At 41.9% G+C, this 23896-nt stretch overlaps 1 protein-coding gene and 1 long non-coding RNA gene across 8 annotated transcripts in view; both read left to right on the top strand.

Moving 5' to 3' along the window:
- TRIP12 (thyroid hormone receptor interactor 12) overlaps window positions 1-3212 on the top strand; it is a 167775-nt gene extending 164563 nt beyond the window's left edge. For all 7 annotated transcript variants that reach the window (XM_053304639.1, XM_053304643.1, XM_053304642.1 and 4 more), the window contains one exon: window positions 1101-3212. In XM_053304639.1, the coding sequence (XP_053160614.1) occupies window positions 1101-1297 (197 nt within the window). In that variant the 3' untranslated portion in view covers window positions 1298-3212. The remainder of the gene's footprint in view (window positions 1-1100) is intronic.
- Window positions 3213-16380: 13168 nt separating this feature from the next.
- On the top strand, window positions 16381-22738 carry LOC128348915 (uncharacterized). Its single transcript, XR_008318430.1, has 2 exons — window positions 16381-17324; window positions 22259-22738. It is a non-coding gene; the product is annotated as an uncharacterized LOC128348915 (long non-coding RNA).
- The last annotated feature ends 1158 nt before the right edge of the window (window positions 22739-23896 follow it).

Below are 23896 nucleotides of genomic sequence, written 5' to 3'. Positions count from 1 at the left end.
ACTTTCCTAGGCTGTCATCCTAGAAGTATGCAACATCTCTATTGAATTAAAAGGGGGTGTGAGACAAGGATGTCCTCTGTCTCCTCTCTTGTTTAACTTGTGTATTGAAATAATGGCTATAGCCATGTGCAGTGATGGAAATGTGCATGTTTTTGCTAACTACAGTGATCCCTTGCCAACTGCGGGTTTCCCAATTGTGGTTTTAAGTATCCACAACAGGGAAATTGTGGTGGGTCTCACCAATGGCGACCTGAGTATCTGCAGTTTAGCGGGTTTTGGGGGCAATTTAGGGGTGGGGTTTTTTTTGCAATTTCTGGGGGTTGGGGTGATTTTGTGGGGCCAGGGGTGATTTCTTCTATTTTTAACTGTATTTTGCAGTCCTTTCATGACCGTGATTCCTTGAACCCCCCTGTTTGCCATTTATTTCAGGGGCTCATCTACTGCGAATTTGCCAACCGTGAGGTTTTCCCGGAATGGAACCCTCACGGTTGGCAAGGGATGACTGTAACATCAAGACTGTTAACATTCTTACCTTTTGTTTGGGATGAGCAGCAAATGGCAAACACCAAAGTGGCATATAATCCCATCTTGTTCCAGTGATAGAGCTGCAGATGTAGTAGTCATGCTGCTATGCTGTATGACTGTTGCACTTATTCTGTTAAATAGTCTAGGCTCTGTTATAAAGAGCCTAGAGCTTCTGGCCATTGGGAAAGGAACAGAAGTCATGTTTGCACAAGAGTGTGCTGCTTCTATTGTCTAAACATCTAGTAACCATTTAATGTTGGGTAAAAGGCAAATCTACGTGCAGCTACCAGAATGGATAGAGTGGCACTTGTGAGACCACATTCACAAGTTTTTTCTCTTCTGGTACTAGAATTCTTTACATCAGGAAAGAGTAGATTAGTCATGCTGAAACAGGTAATTTGGCAGGGCTCAGCAGGGAGGAGGTGGTTTAAGTTTTTACATGACTAAGTTAATCCACATAAGTGATACGAAGCATTATGAAAAATGTAGTTTTTTCTAATATTGATAGCCTAATGCTCTTAAACATTTCATATTAAATCTGCTTAAAATTGTTCACATTGTTGTCTTTTCCCCAGGCTTTCGAAGTTTGAATCCTCCCCTTACTATTGTACGCAAGACTTTTGAATCTACAGAAAATCCAGATGACTTCTTACCCTCAGTAATGACCTGTGTAAACTATCTCAAGTTGCCAGACTATTCAAGTATTGAGATAATGCGTGAAAAACTCTTGATAGCTGCAAGAGAAGGGCAGCAGTCATTCCATCTTTCCTGATCACAATGAAAAATGCAATGTCTGCCTGTTACAGCAAAAAGAGAATCATGATTCTTTTCTAAATGTATCATCTGAGTCGAGGAAATGTTGCGCCTTGTTGTAGAAAACGGCTTGCAGATTATACACAAAGACACTAGGTTGATATTCATTAAAGGCCCCATGGACTTAAAAGTGATCAGGCCCTAAAGTTGTTGTGACAAGGTTTCTTTAGCAAGTTCTTGTTTTAAATTATCATTTATCGATGAGTGAAGTTTAACTTGCTTTGCTGTGTGAAATTTAAAAAGGGATGTTTTTTTCAGGCTGGAACAATAAATGTTGCTGTGCAGTTTAATACTGGGCTGTGTGTATCCATCTAGCCAAGTCTGCAGTTTTTTCCTCCCAAAGACAACTTTGTACATAAGTACAGAAATTGAAGTACATGTATTGACACATCTAGTTAAGTAGACTAGTTCTGTGTACCATCACTTGCCCTCAATCTCCCTTCCTCATGTATTGTCTGATGTGCAATCCACATGGCTCTTTTTGTGTACACCACTCAACAATTGTTACATTTTGGACATGGGCATTTACTGTTCCATGTTTTCTCAAATTAAGAAATAATTTAATTTTATTAAATATATTGTCAATAATTCCGCCTTTGTAAGTAGGTAGAATCTTTCTTATAGCTTAGTTTTAATGTAGTGGTAGAAGATATTGGCTACATTCTTTACCAGAAAATACTCTAGAACTGTTCACACAGTGATTTAGGCAACAGCCTCTTACCAGGGGCTAGGAGGAATTGATTCTTTTGTGTAGTTGAAAAACTCAACTGATTTGGTCTGGCCAATATTTATATTGTGGCCAGAGCATTTTGAATTGATGTAAAGTTTTTTATAAAGTCAAATTAGTAATTTCCTTCCATCCTTTTATCCTTGATTTAAGTTTTTTTCTGTACTTCCTGTTCCCTTTCCCCTAGCGCCTCCCCCAGCACTGGTGTGGATCAAAACAGTTCAGCATTTCTTTTGACACAGATAAAGCACCTGTAAGCAATGCTCTGTCCAATTGTTTTATGTGCTGATTTCTCAAATCTGCAATAATTTACTTCATCAGGTTAATGTTTTTACCTGAATTATAAATAAAGTTTGCTTCACCTTTTTTGTTCATAGTTCTGTACTGTATGCATAAGTTCAATTGTGTAAATTATTCCAATGCAAGTAAATCATCTTAAATCTCCTTGGCTAACTGGCCACCTTGTCATGGATGATTTACCATTAAAATAAGAGTTTGCAAGATCTGGTATTCTTTTATTTTCATACGAGTTCAAAAATGGACTATTCCAAAACATTCCTGAGATGTACATGCTATATAGTTCATCTCTTAATGAAAATCTGACAGATTACTTTATTCAACTTTGAGAAATCAAAATGAACACTTGAGTGCTGTTAAATTTGGTTGGATGATCAGGGTAGAACATTTTAAACGTCAGCAAGTTTCCTTTTCAGACGACGAACCTGTAACCACACAATGTACTTCAGTACATGTAACTGATATTCTTTAAGTTAACTTTCACAGAACTAAATGGGACTGGCCATACTGTGCACCACTGAACTGTGATGAGGAGCTGAATGCGAAATCATTGTGCAAAGACTCTGAGCAGTCTGTCAGATTAAAACTGAATGGAAATGCTTCACAGTGGACATAACACTGGTCATGCAGAACATGGCTAGTATTTCATAGAAATCTAAAGGCAGTGTTAAAAGTATGGACTGGTATTTAAAATTGTTCTGATAACGCTATCAAACTCGGCACAAAGACGCATGTTTATAGTGTGTTGATAGCAACTTGTTCTTTTTTAAGGTTCTATATTTTAAAAAGACTGACTTATGTAAAAATATTTTGTATTAAAATATCATCTGTATTGATATTTTTTTACCCATGTTGTCTCCCTACAGAATCTGGCTTTCATTGACTTGTAGTTCGTAAATTTAGATAATTCATACTAGCCACCCGGTGCCTGAAAGTCCATGATTGTTCATTTGTTCAGGAGATCTATTTCACTTCTTGTGGAGGACTGTCTGTACTGTGTAAATGGTTAGATTGGTTAGTCTCCTTACAGGGCCACTTCATCCACTGGCTGGGATCCAAAGAGCCCCTTAAGCCCCTGCAAGAATTGCTGACCCCTGTGCCATATTGCAAATGATACACCTCTTTCAAAAGGTAGTTTACCATGTGGTTTTGTTTTGGTGGGGTGGGAAGGGTGCTTGCTTTCCTCAAGTTTAACTCCCCTTCATAATCGGTTTCACAGTTCTCCAGATCCTGACCATTATTTTAGGCTGTGCACCTAATATTTGTTTGTGTGTGTGTGTGTGTGTGTGTGTGTGTGTGTGTGTGTGTGTGTGTGTGTTTAAAACGTCAAGTGTGAACAGAACAAATGCATCACACAGAGGGCTCATGAAGCAGCTGTAGCTTATTATTTCAAGTGGTTTTTATGTACAGTACTATAGCAAGCTTGAATTTACTAGTGTGTAATATGGGAAACATTGCAGCATGGTGTTGTGATTGACAGACCTCTACAGCTAATGAACAGCAATCTTTCTGGAACTGCTTTAAAGAGATGCTACATGGGCAATCTTTCATGCTGTTATGTACTAGCAATTTTCCATAGATTATCACTACTGTTACCAGTTTTTTTAAGGACTGTAAATGGTAAAGTATAGTGCTGCAAAGCAATTGTTGATATTCCTTCTTCCTAGCTGTCACTTAATAGGTATTCTAATTACTTCAGCCAAGGCTATATGTACATTCTAAAATATATGTATCACCAAACAAAGCAAATTTACATTTTTTCCTCCTTAGTTTGCAGGAGTTCTGGTCAAATTAGATTTTGTAAATCTGTTTAACTTAAATTCATATGCATTACTAAATTTTTAATTCAACATGAATTTGAATTCTTATCTATTACTAAATCATGTTGTAGAACCTCAGTTCTCTGTTACTGGATGAGGATATCTCATGTGGGTTATCCTTTCCACGTGCTCCAGAGGCAGGACTATGCAAATTAGCTAGCAACATTTTAAAATCTGGGTGGGATAACCCCACCCAGTTCCTTTAGTCCTGCTGCCAGCTCCAGAGACCACCTTTTCTCTCTCCCTTTCAAATGCCTCGCTCTTCATATTTTTTGACCAATTCTCCATCTCTCCCCCACTCCATTTTAAAACAATAATAATAAGCTCAGGCTTTCAATCTTTACTTTCTCTCTCTGGAGCCAGTCTCTCAACCATGTAGTGATCAGGGCCTAAGATCTGCAATGTGCTTGTCCCTAAGGGGAAGACCAGCACTCCGTTTCAACTGTGTATACCCCCCAGGAGTTCATCAAGCACCAGTAAGTCCTCACTGTTGCCAGATTTCAGAACTGCAGGGACTCCTGAGGATGATATTCTGAGTCTCCTGCCAGTAGGCTGTGAGACCTGTTGAGGCAGTCAAGAGTGTCAGGATTGTTTGGGTGACTATTCTCCCCCCCCCTTGATTTGGCCTAGAGCCCTGGCAGCTGTGGCTTTGGAAAACCCTCCCCTGACAGTACTGGATCGCATGCCTGCTCCAGTGCCATCCTTTCTGACGCGGACTTCATCTATCTCAGCTGGACTGCCGGGTCAAAATGCTGAGGCTCAAAATGCCTGTTCTGATCCCAGGCTCCACACATGGGAAACCAGAATGGTCATGCTGCAGGGGAGGCGTGGCTTTATCTAGGCCCTCTGCCTTGTCACAAGACCAATCATGCTGAGAGGAGCACGAGAGCACAGAAATCCAAAGCAGCAAAGAAGGCGGCTGGGGTGCTGGGAGATCAGAGGGGATCGTCCAGCTGGCAATTCATTGCATCCCATTATGTTGGAGGACAATCCAGAGCTGGTGAGACCAAGGCCAAGTGCCCCCCTCCACATCCTAGTAGATGTAACTGAAGCCCCTGCTTCTCCCATGACTACAGAATTTCAATCCTCCATACCACCAGCATGGCAGGCTTGGTTCAAAGACATGCTCTCTAAGTAATTCCAACAGGCAAAGGGGGGCACGCACAAGAAAGAGGGAGTCTACTTCTCCTTCATCCTCATCTTCCTCTAAGGAAGGTGGATGCCACTTCTCACTCTAGTCTCTCATCAGTGCCTTATGTGGGTTCTAAGTTATTTGAGATGCTCTCCCCCCATTTGCAGAGAGGACCATAGACAAAATTAAAAGCCTTTTTACTCATTTTACCCCTTCAGATCACAGTTCAGACCAAGGAAAAAGGATAATCTGTTACACCACTCGTATTGGAACAGATTCTGTTCAAACAATAAATCATTGGGCCAACAACATCAGGGCTTCACAGCCCAGTCCAAAACAACCAGGCAACAGTCCTGACTCAGCACCTCATTGAGTGAGGGGCTGCTTAGCAGAATATTTTCACTCTTGTGAGCTCTCCACCACTGACAAGTGCATGCTGCAGTCACTACAATTTGGTTATAGAATAGAATTGTTATGCAATCCCCCAAACAGGTTCTTGGTCACTCCCACCTCACACCTACCAAACATGCAGGTCTCTTACATGCCATCAATCTCTTAATGGAGATAAAGGCCAAAGGGGGAGTTCCCTCATCTTGACCGGGGTTTATTATATTCTGTTTACAATACCAAAGAAGGAAGGCTTCCTAACAGCTGTCTTAAATCGAAAATTCCTGAACAAATTTGTAAGACTCAGAAAATTCAAAATTGAGACCCTGCAGTTGATTGCAGTGTCAATTCATCACCTAGATTACTTAGCATCAATAGGCCTGTTGGAGGCATACTTGCATGTGCCTATCCATCCAGACAGTCAGCAATTCCTGCGGGCAATCATCAATACAGGGTGCTCCCTTTCAGCCTATCTTCAGCACCCAGAATCTTCACAAAGATAATAAAGCATTACTAGCTCATCTCAGACTTTAAGGTGTCTGGATCTTTGCGTATTTAGGTGATCTGATCAGATCACCAGACATGACATCTGCCCATACAGACATAGAAAGGATCCTTTAGGGGCTGGCCGATCACAGTGTTCTCAATTCAAGAGCTACCTATGTCAGACGCAAAGGCTGCACCACCTGGGGGTTCTGATGGGCACCACGTTAGACAGGCTGATATTACCCCAGGATTGTATTCAGAGACTTCTGGCCTTATGCTTCGCCTTATGGTAGGAACTTTAGATTTTGTAGACTGGCTAGATTTCACTTGCATCCACTGCAGTGGTTTTTACTCCTCTATGAGAAGACGTCGGCAATAACAAATGCCAGATGAATTGAAATGGACCCCAGAGGAAAGGAGGCACAGCATAAACTGGTTGGAACTGAAAGCCATATGCCTAGCATTGCTAGCCTTCCAATATGTTCTGAGGCACAAACATATCCTGGTTCGCATGGACAATATCACCACAAAAGCACGTCAACTGCCGTGGGTCTGGGGGACCAGATCCCAGTCCTTGCATCAGGAGGAGGTTCTACTCTTGCAGTGGGCATAGATAAATCTTGCATAGCTTTGGGCTGCTCTTGTGAGCGGAGTGCTAAACACCCAAGCAGACTGGCTCAGCTGAATGGAGCCACAATCATCTCACATTTGATCTGATCACCGCACACTTGGAGGCTCCACAGGTAGACCACTTCACAATGCAAAGCCCTCAAGATTCTTCACCAGATTCCCTTGCAAAGGGATGCTCTGTTGACAATATGGCCACAGGAACTTCTTTATGCTTTCCCCAGGTACCCCTGCTTAGCCAACTTCTTCACAAAGGTGCTTCTTTACAAGGTGGAATTCTGATAGCTCCATTCTGGCAGAGGAGAAATTGGTTCCCCAAAATTCTCCCATCTCACAGTTTCAGATCCATGGTTCCTCCCAGTATAATCAGACCCACTAAAGCAGGATCCCAAATGCCATCACGACCCGGCATGGTTAAAGTTAGCCATCTGGAGACTGAGAAGAACATCCTGAGTCAGTATGGATGTTCTGTGAAGGTAATGGACACTATGCTGGCATCAAGGAAGGCATCCACTAACCACATCTATCAATTCATTTGGTGAGCCTTCTTACACTGGTGTAAAAGGAACCAGAGAGGTAAGGAATCTTGTGAAATTAAAGAGCTTTTAGGTTCCCTACAGAGCTAGAGGGAGGATTGAAGGCCAACACTTTGAAAAGACAGGCAGCTACCCTATCGGGCCTCCTAATTCCAAACGGTCGACAAGGTCATATTTTCCAGGCTCATATGAAATATTTTCTTAGGGGAGCTACACTCCTTTTTCTGCCCACAGTTCTGCCCACTGCTTTTTCTCTTGGAATCTGCACACAGTTCTCTAGGCTTTACAAGCTCCACTGTTTCAACCTACCTGTTTGTTACCACTTAGTTTATTGTCATTTAAGCTTGCCTTCCTTGTGGCAATAACCTCAGCAAGAAGCGTCTCTGAGTTGCAAGCTCTGTCTGTAAACAAGCATCTGCATTTTACTCCCAACTCAGTATGTTTGATTCCAGATCCTTCCTTTATCCCAAAGGTTCTGTTAGTGTTCCATTGTTCCCAATACATTGTCCTACCATCTTTCTGTCCCAAACCATCTCATCCCTCAGAATATGCCGGGCACAAGTTGGATGTTCATCGGTGCTTGAAATTTTACTTCAAACAGGCTCTTTCTACTCTTCTGATATTCTCTTTGTCTCCTACCTACCTAACATCCATGGGGCATTACCTTTGCAGAAAAAGCAACTGCATCTGCCATAGCCAGATGGATCAAGGCCTGTATCATGTTGTCATAAAAATCCTTAAGCTTCCATTAAATGCCTATTAAATGCCTATTAAACCCCTGCTAAGTTGGCAAAGAGGCACCTTTTAATGTGGCGATTCTCTTTATTTAGCAGGGGGAGAGTAACTGGCCCTGTCCACCCCCCAGCACAGTACCTCCAGTGACTGTTGCTGGTGTCTATCTTATGTTTCTTTTTAGATTGTGAGCCCTTTGGGGTCGGGGGGCCATCTTATTTATTTATTATTTATCTGTGTAATCCACCCTGAGACATTTTTGGAAGGGCAGTATAGAAATCGAATGAATAATTATTATTATAATTATAGTTATTAATAAATGTTTTTGCACATTCAGTGCAGCTGTGACTATGGCAGCTTTCTCTACTAATGCTCAGCTTTCTGAAATATGTAAAGCAGCAATATGTTTTTTCTCTGTTTACATTCATGAGACACTAGAAGATAGTCATTAACTGATCTGCAGAGGCAGCTTTTGGCAGAACTACAACAGGTACTCCCTCAGTAGACTGGGGTATTCTAACCTGGGATAGTCAGCTGTGGCAGGTCCCACATGAGATGTCCTCATCCAGTAGCAGAGACATCCCGACCCACCCACTTGGGCTCAGGGGCGCACCTAGGTAATTTTGGAGCCTGGACCTAAAGGCCTTTGGAGGTGCCCCATCCCCTGCAAATTAAGCATCATCATGCTCTGCAAGGTGTCCACACCACCCGGGATAGACTAAAGAGGATATGGGGTCCCTAGGGGCTGTGGAAGCCCTGGACTTCGGCCCGGAAGACCAGGGGTAAGAGTGTCTCTGCTTGAGCTGCCCAGGTCAACTGCAGGGACTTAACTACTTATTGTTTTCTCAGTGCACTCAAGTGTAAATCTGTCCTTATGAACCTTCTTTCGTACATTACTTGGCTCCTCTATCTTTGGACTTGGCTATTCAGAACTAGGTGGGGTTATGCTTCCCAGGCTTTAAAGCGTTGGTAGTTAATTTGCATAGTCCTTCCTCTGGAGCATGTGGGAAGGATAACCCACATAAGATGTCCTCAACCCAGCAGCAAAAATAACCCTTCACAGCGAGTAACCAATGCTATTTTCTGCTGGTCATTGGCAGGGGGTGGAGCAGCAGCCTGTGAACCCCCTACTCCTGACAATGTATAGCTTTGGTGGCTGCTTCTAACATATTTCACAGCATATCTGTTCAACTATAAGGGCTAGATACCTACTTCTTGTTGTTTTTAAGATGGCCCATTCAGGAATCTGAATTCTGTGCCAATATCTCATTCTGTGCTTCTGCAGCACAGTGATATAAATATGTTCTGCCTCTAGCTCCTTACATATTTGTAGTTCCCCTTCCAGTCTTATATTACACAAATAGCTTTGCCCTAACTAGAGTGGAAACATAACATTTAGAATGCTGTGTTTTTATGTTTTCCACAGGTATCTGGCTTACCTCTTTTGGAAACAAGGTTCTGAACTAGAAGGACTCTTTCTCCTATCTCTAATGTTGGAATTTGACTCCACCTTTCCTTAGAAATCGGCATATTTGATATTCTTTCACCCTCAGTCCAAATCTGTTTGTAGTAAACAATCTACAAATTGCTGATTTGGAAATTACTGACCCTACTTCCCATAGCTGGAGTGTGGCACTGGTTAATACTTGCTCATCCCCCTTCATTCACCACTGTTTACTCTTGCTTCAGTGCTTGAAACTGAACCTATGTAGAGTTTTGTTTCTCCTGCTCCCATATTCTCTCCAAAGTTTGATATAATGGGAAATCAAGAGTGTAAGCAGCCATAAGAGTGTTTCCAAAATGTAGTTGCCATGTACCTCCTTAGACTGTCTTTCTAGAAATATGCAACATCTTTCTGTTGGCCTTTCTCCAAAGGTGTATCAACTTTAAGTTGGCTTTCCTATGTGCGTGAGATCCTATTGAGGTTTTAATTTATCTAAACACTGCTTTTACTATTTCTGTTCAAGGAAAACATTTTCCTCTGAATAATATATTCTCGTCCCAGTCACAAATTTAGCCATAAATGTAAGAATTTCTCTAGCTGGTCTCTTCCAGATTTAGGTACAGAAACAAGATTATACTATGCCTCTTAGAGTAAAGGGCCAATTCAGACAGTAATCCAAGCAAACCTGTGTACTATGTGACTAAACATGAATGAGCATGTCCTACTTTCTTGCTAACGAGAGAGATTTGTTTGAACCCCTCACATGCTATCTATATACTACATTAATGTGGTGTTTAGATCACATAAGAAATGGTGGTTTGAATGGATTTCCTCTGCAGATGATAGGGGAACATGTGAGGGAAGAAAGCCCCAGTTACATGGCAGGCAGACCATCTTGGATATTTAGACTAAACTGACCCTTTTAAATATAAAGGGTGGGGGACCCACAGGAGATACTACTTTCTGTGCTTGCCCCCTTCTTTGGCTTAAAGTATCTTGAGTCATGCCAACAGGGCAATAAAGATGTTTTCATGCCAAGTTACCAAAAAGACAGTGGTCCTATGCATACCCTAAAATGATTTGCAGGCTGAGGAAAACTAGCATTACTGTTACTCTTGTTAAATCTATTGGGGAGACAACTAAATTGGCTGGGCTCTGCACCATTGGACTCTAGGGTATTATTTGAACCATATGGATGGATGTTGAAAGGAGAAATCAATGAACCTGGACATTTCAGCCAAAGCCTAGGGTTATTCCTGCCAAGTGGAATTTGTAATCAGCACTGTATCTTATTGCTTCCTTTTATGGATCTAAAAATACTAGGGTTGGCAGAAGAAAAAGAAAATGTACAATATTTTTACCTAAGACAATTCTCTAGCAGCTTAAACTACTAACCTGATAAAAGAGAGGTTAACAGAAGTGTGTGCTGGCAGTTGGGTGTTTTGCTGCCTGGAAATGGGCTTTGAGTTCCAGTGTTCTCAAAATTCTGCTTTTTGAAAGTAAAAAGGTCTCAAGGTCCTTCATGATAATGATCATGTTTAGACTGTGGAAGCATTGAAGGAGTAGCAGCTAAAAGAGATGACCTAAAATTAATCTGGATTACACAGACCAGCTTCTACTCACTTTAGCCCTTTTGGAACTTGTGTGCACCTTGTAACGAACATGTTTCAATATTGTACAATAACCTGTATATGCAGGTTATCTTGGACAACTGAAAGAATAGTATGATGCTGAGTAGTGGAAGCATTTCTTGGCTAATGCTGTTTCTTAAATAAGAATCTGCTTTCCTGGAGCTTTTGAAGAAGAAAAGTCTTAGAGGGTCTTCTAGAATTTAGAGGGTCTTCTAGAATGGCATATCATGATTGCCACTGAATGTCCTCAACTACCTGCTTCTGATTTTCAGCATGTTGAAATATATAGAACTGAAGTTAAAAAAAACCAACCACCTTCTTCTTGTAGTATTAATAGTTACTGCATAGTTACCTATGTATAACTTTTTAATTGTTTACTCTTTTTGCTGAACTCAACAGGTCATTCCTTTTCCATCTTTTCTAGGTACAGAAACTAGACCAGCCCTATACCTACAGTTTGTGTGTGTGTGTGTCTGCTAATGAAAGGTTGTGTATCTTTTTCTTTCCTCCCCTGAGTCATGGCTACAACAATTTACTTTTGTCCCCACGTCACAATATTCTGAATTTCTTCCCAACACAACTGAGCACTTGGGATGGGGATGTGGCGGAATTAACAACTCTGTCATTTGAAGGCAGCTGTAAAATATTCTGTGTTATGATGGACAGGATGACAGACGTCATGGTTCTAAGCAGCAGCTGCCATATAAACAAACATCTAGCTCTGACCTCAATACAGTATGTACAGAAGCCATTTACATTATTTTTCTCATTTCTTAATAGATTGCACAGCCCTAGCTGTAAGTGAAGGCTAGTGTGTGTGTGTGTGTGTGTGTGTGTGTGTGTGTGTGTGTGTGTTTGAGAGAGAGAGACTCATCTAAATTACACGACACACGTGTGTATTATTTTGCCAGTAAAATAAATGGGGGGAGGAGAAGAGAAGAATAAAGTGGGCCACTTCTTCTATAAAGTTTATGAAGCAATTTAATGACTCAAAGCACAATAAGAGGCCTAATTCAATTAAAAAGTGGCCACAATTTTATTTTTGTGACTAAGTGTATTTAAATTGGGGGGAAATAACAAAGCAGATTGTTTTCCCTCTCACCTGCATCAAACCAGTTTTTTAATCTTATTATCCAAAACTTCTACTGCTGGCATACTGTAGACCCATTCATAAACTCCTGTTTCAGCAACAGCAGTATGTATGTATGTTTGTTTGTTTTATTATATTTCTATACTGCCCAAAACTCCTCTCTGGGCATTTAAAACATCAAATCAATTAACAATTAAAATCATTTAAAACATTAAAAACCCAGTAAAAAATGTTAAAACTATAAATCTAATTAAAAGCCTAGGTGAATAAATGTGTCTTCAGTGCCTTTTTAAAAGTTGCCAGAGATGGGGAGGCTCCTATTTCAACAAGGAGCACATTCCAAAGTCCAAAATGTAATGAAAATGTATTCCATTACATTTTGAGATGGACTCTCACTGCATGGGCAAAACAACACTGCTTTTGTAAATGATGTGTCTGTTTTCATGATCTATGCAATCTAAAATTGTTTAACCAAACAGGACTATGTCCATTACTTCCGTCAAGGGAGAGACAGTATTGTGAGCCTCTCACTTTATTTAGATTTATATAGTACAAATATTTAGTGATCTGTATAAGTTCAATTCCTGTCCCTTCCAAACTGGTTAGTTCATTTATATTAATACAAATATACTAGGTTACAAGCAGAGGCATATCTAGGTAATTTTGGAGCCTGGACCTAAAGGCCTTTGGAGCCCCACCCCGCACCCCCACCGCAGATTAACCACCATCATGCTCGGCCAGGTGACCACACCAATAGTGGCTGCGGAGGCCCTGGACTTTGGCCCTAAAGCCCAGGGATAAAAGTGCCTCTGATTACAAGTAGCCTTCCAGCACCCAGAAATGCTGTTAAAGAATTGCCTCCTCTTTATTGAAGGAATATACAAACTATTACAGATACTTACAGTACATACTGTTGTGCAAACAGGAGCTCAAAGGCCTGCTTTGCTAGGACTTTTGCCACAATACACCAAGCGAGTAACACTCGCACTTAGTTGTGCCAGTCTCTTTGATGTCGTCTCTGTTTCCCAGCTGGGTACCTCACTGAAGAATAAGGAGATAGGAAATTTTAAGACCTTATATAAAATATGTCTGCTTGGGAACCTATATGGCTTATGTAAACCTTACCATGAAATCCATCATGATAATTTCAGTTTACCTAAATGAACAGTGGTGTACAGTTTAAGCTGGCAAATTACACCAGGATAGTGCTTAGAATGAAGGACTAGGAAGACCCAGGTTCTGTTGCCTCACTTTGGACCTCATAATTGAACCTAGAAGATGCAATTCATCTCCCAAATCATTATGCACAAAGGGTGAATTTGGGCCACTCTTGCAGCCTACTATGACTTTGCCAGACAATGGGTGGCATAAAAACTATAATAAGCATAGAATAAATGTTATAAAGCCAAAGCAAAAAACCAAGCAAAATAACCCCAAACAAAGCATATAATGCAATATAAATGCTTTGACAAGCGCTAATGAGAAAATTCAATGTGTATATACTATATTATGATAATGATCAAATAGATAAAAGGACAAGATGTGCAGCACAATTTTTCACATTTTGAGTCCCTTCATCAAGTAATATTTTAACAACTTGGCCATCTCCCAAATCATTATGCACAAAAAGAATGCTTCAGAACAGATAAAGGAGATAAAGAAGTCACTCACTACTGTGTGCAACTAGATGTTTGATCCCAAGCCTTCAAATATGAATCCCATTTAAGATTCAACTTCTTAATAATTCAGCAACCAATATCTTCCAACTGAATATGAATACCTTTAACAAAATATATGGATTATGTTCTTTCAAGTAACAAAAAAAATCCAATCAAAATTTTGCCCCCAAAATCCAGCTACAAAGACTGTAGATGTAATCAATACGAATAAGATGAATATTTATATACCGCTTTTCAACAAAGTTCTCCAAGCAGTTTACATAGATAGACAGATATAAATAAATACATGCATAAAATAGATTGTGAGCCCTTTAGGGTCAGGGAGCCAACACATGAGATAGACACCAACAACAGCCACTGGAGGGATGTTGTGCTGGGGCTAGATAGGGCCAGTTGCTCTCCCCCTGCTAAATAAAGAGAATCACCACTTTAAAAAGGTGCCTCTTTGCTCAGTTAGCAATAAGATCACTCACAACCATGTACAAACTTAAGCTTCAGTTCCCCGCCTTGAAATATTATCATATGAGCACAGAAAAGAATACCTATATAATATAAGCAACATATAAAATTACTTATAATTCCTTCCAAACTTACATGAAAACCCTATACTCAGGGACATAACTATAATAGGGCAAGGGGAGACAGTTGTCTTGGGGCCGACTGCCTTGGGGCCCCCGCCAGAGGCAAGTCACATGACTGACTCCCCCAGCTACGCACCTGCCCAGGCTTCCTTCAGTTGTATTCATCCTCCGAAACTGATGTGAGTGTTAAGACCTGGTGCTACCAGAACAGCATGTCTTTCTCTAGTACCATTAAATGACTTGCATCGTCCACAATTTACAAAACCTTAAATTTTACTATGCTTTTTGTTACCACTGTTCAGCCTCATTTAAGATTTCTTTACTTCATGAGCTGAGCTTCAGTGAGGGGGGACCCATTTTAAAATCTTGTCTCTGGGCCCACAACAACCTTGCTATGCCCCTGCCTATACTCAATCACTTTCAAAATCCAGCCCTTTAGGAAATTTCTAAAGCCAAGCCAGCCACACAATTGTGATCAATACTCTTAAATACCTCTTTAAGCAGTAAATCTTAAAGCAACAAATTTTAATTAACCTATATAGAAAAATACAGTGCATGTGAAACAAGTTAACACAATAAAATATATTTATTAAAACCACTGAATTCATATTGATTATTCGAACCCCTTGGAAATACACTTCGTGTTAAATAAAGCCATTTCAGTTCCTTCTCTTTTTAATATTTTTTGAATAATTATTTTAGTATATCTTTCTTGTTCCTGGCTATCAACCATGATGACTTTAAATTATCTATAACTGTGTTGAGTAACAAAATGTTTAACAAGACCATTGTGGAACCCCCAGAAAATGCCAGGAACACCTTCCTTATTTCCAATGAATCTGTGGGAAAAGCTTAAAAATTTATTTTTAAAAGTCAAGCTACAGAACATGACTGCTTGCTGCTTTGTGAAGGGAGAGACTAGGATGCTTTCTCCTCACCCCTGCCGGTTCTGGTAAGTAATTTGAGGAGTAGGGTTGAGGTGAGGGGGCAAGGGGACTGAAGCTTTGCTTTGCGCTGCCAAAAGGTTTGGCTTGAAGTGAAGTGGGGGCCCCTGAAAACAGGGCCCAAGGGGGCCAAGGCAAGCACCAAAGCGACCCCTGAAGCAAAGTGGCCCACTTTGCATAGGCCTAATATCAACATGTAAACAACATTAATGTATTTGGTACTTGTAATGCTTTAAAACTACAAAACTTTATTTAAAATAGGATGCATAAAATGCTTTCCCTCATTGATACAAACAAATACAAAAAGAGCAAGTACCACATCTGAGCTTCCCTTTATGTTTAAAAGAAAAAGCCTTTTCATAACTTATATATGCCTTAACCAGAATGTTCCTCAAGCTGAGTCGTCCTCTCCTGTAGGCTGTTTGGTACTTTTGAACATGTCTCCTTTAGGGATGGGCCCGGACTGGTCCGGAGCCCATTCTAAAGGCCTCCGGACTGGTCTGGACTGGTCCGGACCTGGCCGGTTTGGGTGGGGGGGTTCCTTTAAGGGCGGGGGAGGGTTTACTTACCCCTCCTGCCGCTTTCCTCCCTCCAGCACGTGTATTCTATGTAGTAATTGGGGCGGCAGGATACTTCCTGCCGCCCCTTCTCCCGCTTGAGTGCAAAAGGCTGCACGGAGCCTTTTGCGCATGCGCACGTCGCGCGTGCACTTCACGTCTCCACAACATGTGTGCGTGCGGCCACACGCACATGCGCAAAAGGCTCTGTGCAGCCTTTTGCACTCAAGCGGGAGAAGGGGCGGCAGGGAGGTATCCTGCCGCCCCTATTACTACATAAATACACGCGCTGGAGGGGGAAAAGCGGCAGGAGGGGTAAGTAAACCCTCCCCCGCCCTTAAAGGACCCCTCCCCACAGTGCCAGACGGCAGCTCTGCAGATCCATGCACATCCCTAGTCTCCTTCAGTCAAAGCAGACAAGTTTTGTTGCTGAAGGGAGAAAGAATGAGAGTGTGAGTGAGCAAGTAGTCCATGCTGATGCAACAGTAGCCATGAGGAGAGGCGGCCTTTGGATATGAACTTCACCCTTGCTGCCTCACTGCTGAGCTTGGAAGGTATGGTTGGCCTGGCGACAAGGAGGAAGAGGGGCAATGAGGCAGGAGCAATGAGACAGAAGTCTGTCTGTACTGTTGCATCTCATCTTTGTAGGGCAAGGCCGCCCTGATTCTGTGCCTGTGCACAGGGCATCCCTTTATCTAGGCACTTTCCTTCTCACACCCAGGAAGGCATCTAGAGGGATTCTGAACAGTGTTCCCCCTAACAGGGATTCCCAGATGTTGTTGACTACAATTCCCAGAAATCCCAGTTGCAATGGCTTTTGCTTGGGGATTATGGGAGTTGTAGTCAACAACATCTGGGAATCCCTGTTAGAGGGAACACTGATTCTGAACCTCCTTGCTACCACCCAACCATTCCACACTGAGGTCAGGATTCAAAGTTTTATATGAAGCCTCCTGCATATGTACCAGGGCTTTGGGGGCCCTGCCTTTCCTATCACCCTACATGCCCCCTAAAGACTTGGGCATGTGCTGAAGGGCTTCTGAAGCAATATGTGATGCAGCACAAGGGACTGCAGTGGGAAAGGGGCAGAATGCTGGTGCATGCATGAAGGTGCTGCCAGCAGGCACACAGAACTATTTGGATCCTGTGGACATTTACCTGGAAATGTGCCATTGAATTCAACGAGTCGTGTCCACTGGGTAAATATTCATAGGATAAGGCAGTATATTTTAATACCACTTGTAAACAAGTTTAATCCTCATGTTTGTAGGTCTATAGAAACAAAAACAGAAAAATGACACCTAATTGTTCCAAGGGTAAGGAGCCACATATTATCGTTTTGAATATATATGCATCTTTTGCTCAAGTAATGAGAACTCCAGGTACTAAAAGCTAAGCACTCAGTTGAAAGGTGTCTGGGTATAATTATCTGAATATCCAATGCTTACATTTCAACTATGTGTATATTGTTTTGTTATATATAACATTGTCAGTCAAGCAAGTGCTTATGAGGTGATGCATCTCAGAGTTTGATCCTCCTTGGGCTTGGGGTGGAAATCCCAGGGAAACACTCTCTCTCTCTCTCTCTCTCTCTCTCTCTCTGCGCTATGGGGAAAATATTCAAAAATTCTCCATTTTCAAGCCCACACGTACTGAGAAAACTGGTAGCTGATGACCCAGCCTGAGGTGTTTTTGCACCAGAGAGAGAAGAAACCCCCTTTAGACTCACCCCCTTTCTCCTGAGCCAAAAGATTCACTCAGAGAGGCTTGTAAAATGCAAAGAACAAAAATGAAAAAAGGAAAAGCTTTATTCAAATGCTACAGACTGTTTCAGTCTGAGGCTCCCTGAGCTTTTAGTTACAGGTAAAAATACTCAGTGGTTTCAAGAATACTTCAAAAAGCACCGCAGATGATGTTGGGGTGGCACACATTAAAAATCATGGTTACCCAGTTGCAAAGAACATGGATGTTGGAAAATACAAAAGAACCTTTAAAAACTTACCGATAAACTGTCATAGAACATTATCAGGGATGTACAAAGCACACAAAAGGAAACAAAAGTCTTATGCCAAGTCTGACTAAATGAACTTTTCCCTAGACTACTTCCCAAAGCCAAAAGCTCTGGCTTCTGTTTCTTGAACTCACCAAACTGTGGTAACGGATTCCAGTTTCCTGTTCTCCTGGCTTCCCTGGGACCTGCTGAAGGGACATTCTTCTGCAGCCTTTATGGCTGCATGTCCTCCCCTGCACTCCCAGCCAGCCTTTTCTAACACATGAACTGTCTCTCCCTCCTCATGGCTCTCTAGGTCCCACCTACCCGGTGTGCTAGTTGGCTGATCCCTGGAGTTCACCAGCTTGTCAGTCAGGACAGGGTTCACTTCCGGTTAACTCTTTAGGGAGGAGGAGTGGTTGGTTACTACAGCCCAATATTGGCAGTTCTTAAGGAAAATAAACAGAAGGGAAAACATTTAATTGCTCTGCTTATGCTAGAGCGGTCTATATTGTTGGAAATTCTCTGTGGTGAGAGAATCCCTTTCTCATTATAGCAGAGTGCACAGAGGCACAACACAGCAGAATTTAGTTAGGCATGCGTGTATGCTGAGAGTAAAGTAACTTGGAGCCAATTCATAGTTTCAAATCAATATATAAGGCATTTATTAAGGAACTCCATTCTAGATAGGAAAGTGAGGAGTTAGGCTCTCTAATCTATCTAGCTGGATGCAGATGGATTCTGCATCTTCTCTGCACACATGGTGCAGGGAGAGAGGCTTGCCATGTTGCAAGGTAGAAGGGCAGGTAGGGAAGAGAGAGAGGAAGGAAGTTAATCCCTAAGAGTACCAATCTACATTTCAAAGGGATAGTGTCAGAGCAGTGGAGAAGGGGCGACCAATGTCTTGACCCTCTAGCCCTCTGACTTACTAGTCTGTCCTCCACTGTCTTGAGACAAGAGACAGCACAAAGTCCATTACCTTCCAACATATATAATAAACATCATCTCTGAACAGCATTAATAATGAATGTGCTAAGGAAAGAATGTTAACAGTAAAGTGGCAATATTTGCTGATGAATATATACTTGCTGGGCTGTACACACAGCATCTCTGCCTCCAGCCAGCCCACCCACTGCCGGTGCTCCCCCTCCCCCCAGCTTTCTGGCAGGCCATCTGGCCAGCCCACTTCTCCCTCTGCCCACTTCTCCCCCCCTGCACTTTCAGGCTAGCGGGCCTGCCGGCCTGCTTTTTTTCTCCCTGCTTCTCTCCCTCCCACACACTTTCTGGCTGGCGGGCTGGCCAGCTACCTCCTTCTGCCCACCCACTCCTGCCAACTCTCCTCCTGCTCCCACCAGCTGGGTCAGCCCGCTGCCTGGCATCCCTATTTTCTCCCCCATCCCTATCCTATCTGGCAGCTGCTTGTGAACTCTCACGAGAGCTGCCACACATGGGATTAGTGACGAGTAAGTTTAAGAGAACTGTGTGTGTGTGTGTGCGCTCGCTCTCTCTCTCTCTCGCTCTCTCTTGGAACCCAGCCTTATGTTCTGCTATACATATTTAGAATCCATTATTTAAGTCTCTGCAATCTCACAAAGAAGTTCAGAATGCCTGGCACCACACCTTCTAAGTCTTGACATACATTTGTAAAAGAAAGCAACGTCTGATGGGGTATGCATGCTAGCATGTATGTTTATGAAGGCAGAAATCAGGAAAATGTTTTAATATCCTTATTTATTATTTATTCAAAGCAAAATGAGCTCTAATAATACTGTCAGCTGCTTGGATATGGATAATAGTTTCAAATAAGGTTGAACAAGAATGTTAGTGATTCAAGCTGCACTAATAAGCTATTACACTAATAATGCATTTCAAAATCAAGCGAGTGTAAATAAAGGGAGGAACCTGACTCTCTATTGAATATAGAACAAATACATTCATGGGTAATTGACTAAAATATCATTTTTATTACACGGGCCTGCAAGCTAAATATTCAGTTAAGCTTTGCTGAACAGCTTATATATACATATACACACACACATACACAATTTCTTGGCGTTTGTCTTTCTGGCATGGTTGCTAACAACTGAATAATTCTACTTCCTCTCACCTACTGGGACATTGAAGGGTTTACAAAAATCAGAACTGGTAGGCACTCCGTGCCTATACACAAAACGAGCTCTGCAGAGGTTTAATTTGCTTTAATTACCTTAAATTAAGTGCCATTGTTTTCAATGGAGCCATGTCTCTCAGAATGTTCACATGGCAAACATTCTGTGTTGGGGCAGCAGGGAAAGCACCTGGGGAAGGCAAGGGGCTGAACAGCAGTGTGGGGAAAGAGATGAGGGGAAACAGAAAAGTGAAGTGCTGGGAGAGGGACCTAGACAAAAGCAATGTAGATAAGGAAGAAGTGCTAGGAAAGACAGGTGGTGGAAGGAAAGAAGAATGGAAGAAAAACTGTAAAGAAACCCTGGAAGAAATAGAGGTTTGTATAGAAGGAGAAAGAGGGGACCAGTAGAGAGATAACTTTGAGAAGAAAAAGGGGGAAGGTGGCGGAAAATGTGGAGATAGCTTTTCTAGGCACAAAGAAAGTGAAAGGAAGAGTAAATGAGGGAGACCAATATAAGCGCAGAGCGGCGCGGGTGTGTGGGGAGAGGTAAAACACAAAATTAAAACTGTTTCCTATCATTCTCGCTCAGGGGTGGAGCCACCTCTGGGCGAACAGGTTCAAAGAACCCGGGCTGCCACCAATTGGGTCGTGGGTGTGGCCCCAGACATGCCTCCGCATCTGTCGTCAGTCCCAAACGGGGCTGCTTAGCCACATGTGGAACTAAGATCATCCCGCACTGCATTGGAGAACCACAGGGAGAGCCACTCCTGGTCTCACTGCCAACTCAGTGGGGCTGATGGATCTCCCAAACGGGGCCACGCAGCCCTGTTTAGGAGAGAGATTGGCCCACACTGCATTGGCAGCACGGCCGGAACGGCTCTCCCTGTCTTGAAGGCAGGGAGAGTCGCTCTGGCCCACGCTGCCCAACACAGTGTGGGCCGATCTGCCTTCCAAATGGGACCATGTGACCCTGTTTGGGAGGGAGACCATGCCCCCGCGTCTGAAGTCAGATGTGGGGGCGTGGCTAGATCTGATCTACTTAAATATTTTAGAAAACCTATTACACAGCGGCTGACATGGTCCCTTGAGTTTTCTACTTTAGGCTACCAAATTAAAAATTTGGTTAGACAACATTGGCATTTAATTGATGACATCCCAAGTTGTGAAAGATTACCTATTGTGGCCTTTCGTAATGTTAGAAACTTAGGCAATATTTTGGTTAGAGCAGATGTTGACAGAACACCATGTCACAAAGATGATGTAAGGGGTACATTTCCATGTGGCCATTGTAAGACTTGTGAGGTTATTCTGAATGATAAATCAGTCTACATTCCAACCATCAATAGAACGGTGCTCCTGGATTGTTTTGGGAATTATAGTACAAAAAACATAGTCTATGTGATTACCTGTGCTTGTCCCATGATATATATTGGAATGAACACACGCCCTCTTCGAACGAGAATCTCTGAACATATTTTTAGAGTTAGAAATTGTAATATGGAGGTTCCCTTAATCCCTCATTTCATTGACAAGCAACATTCTGAAAATGACTTCAATGTTTGTATTTTATTCAAATACAAACCACACATTGGCAGGAGAGAGGATGCATGGAAAATCCTCATGCATAAAGGAGCTGAACTTATTTATAGGTATAGATCAGTGGGGCCAGGGGGCCTGAACACACATTTGGACCTGGCATGTTTCCTCTAATGAGAGCTCAGCCCCATTTTAGAGTGGGTGATTCTGCCTCTGGTTGTTCGTTTGTTTTCTTTGATTGTTGATGGTTCTTTTTGGGATCATGTGTTGCCAATCCTGGGTGGATGCGGGTTGTTTTATTTTTATTTGTGTGTGAATTTGCACTAAGAATGGATCTTTGCTGTGATTTCTTGAATGAACAATTCTGGTTGTTGGGTATTTGGTCTCCTTAGGAGTAGTATGACTCAGCTCATCTGGATTGACTGCACGCAGGAGTTTCAAGATGCATGATTGTAAATTGAAGCCCTCTAGGTGGCTTGTTAAATGTATATATAGCTCTCTTTCAATGTGATTTCTTACATACAAAATGCTATCTTTAGAAAGAACACAGAGCTGATAAGGTATGAGATTTGAATTGCTGCTTCAATATTAACGTTTATTCATTTTGTTTATTATAGAATTGATGATAACACTTTTATCCTGTAGTCCTTCTTGGGGAAGTCTTGGCGAAAAACACTGAATATCCAGACAGTTTTTAAGGACTTATTAGTGAAAGAAATATTATCACAAGCTCCAGATAACAGAATGGACTATTATTACAACACATTTCTTTATGTCAAGGACCTACAAGTGAAAGAATTATTATTATAACAGCTTTGGATAACAGAATGGACAATCATTACAGCGAACACATTTCTCTTTGCAAACAACTCTGGGTAATAGTGAACTTGTTTTGGTGTTCCGTTGCAACATCACAGTCCTTCATATCATTTAGTAAGATTGGTATATTTTTACCATCTTCATTATTCTGTGCTCTGGGCTATTTTGTATATTTTCTAATGTTCCTTTGAAATATGTATGTTTATTTAAAGAATTTAAGTATTATTTAAAGAATTTAAGACACACATATATAAAAGTATTATTATTTATTCTTTGAATTTGCATGTTTATATATATTTGCTGTCTGCACACGGTTTGTTGCTGGTTTTGGTTTGTTCTTTACACGTGTGGCCCTTTTGTTATAGGCCCCTACGTCTGACATCAGACATGGGGAGCAGGGCCAGGGGGCCGCAGTGATGGCCCCACACAGGCCGCTGCTAGGCTCCCTATGCTCCTGTTTTCGCTAATATGAAATAAAATACGGCCTCGCAGACTATATTGATAATTTGGCAGCAAATATTATTTTTACTTTGTTGCCCTGCAGATATTAACTTTATGTTCTGAGTAGAGAGATGCATGAAAGGGATTTTGCATTTTGTTTCAAGCTTGAAACAAAATGCAGACTGCAGAAATGTTTTGTCGAAACAGTGGTCAACCCCAGTTTTCTAATGAAACAAATTCATAATGTTTCCAGTGTTTCAGCCACAGGGAACAGTGGGGAAACTTGAAACACCCCATTGTGCCCCATGTGTAGCTCCTAGGGACACCAAAGTGGGTTAGGTGGTAGGGCATGATTGGTGCTACTTACCACCCAACCCACAAAAGAAAATGGCAAGCGGGCAATTTTTAACCTTTCCCCAAAATCCTCTCGTTGTGTGGTTGAGTGGATTGAGTATTGAACCGGAAAACCTATAGTCCAATTCTATGTATGTTTACTCAGAAGTTCATTTACCGTTGTAAATGTGCACAGGATTGTATCTTGAGATTTAAAACGCACAGTTTGGGCAAGTAACTATCTCTCAGCTTTCCTTCCCTAGCTGTAAAAGGACAACAGGGTTGTGTGATGAGTTCATTTTAATTATTTGGTGTTGAACAGATCACATTTTGGAGGAGTTACTATAGAGTCAGTCTTACAAGAGGAAACACTAACAGTGATGTTGAAATAAATGTCTTTTCTATGACGTGCCTAGGAATCAGAACAAACAGGCAATAGTAAGGGAGAGGACTAGTGAAAGAAATGTCCCTTACCAAAGGAGTGGTGGGGCCGGCAGAGGGAGCTAGTGCGGCGGCAAGTGTAGAAGATTAAAACTCAGCAGTGAAGAAGTCAAGATGAAGTAATGGAAAAATGCAATTGCCCAGAGGAAAGGATACGGGGCTGTATGCGTGTTTAGGTTAGTAAAGCAGGGGTGTAGTGAAGGGGGGGACGCGTCGCACAG

The sequence above is a fragment of the Hemicordylus capensis genome, chromosome 3 (genome assembly GCF_027244095.1).
Source record: "Hemicordylus capensis ecotype Gifberg chromosome 3, rHemCap1.1.pri, whole genome shotgun sequence".
Lineage (NCBI taxonomy): Eukaryota > Metazoa > Chordata > Lepidosauria > Squamata > Cordylidae > Hemicordylus > Hemicordylus capensis.
The sequence above is the reverse complement of the archived record's forward strand: the minus strand, read 5'-3'. Positions and strand labels throughout refer to the sequence as shown.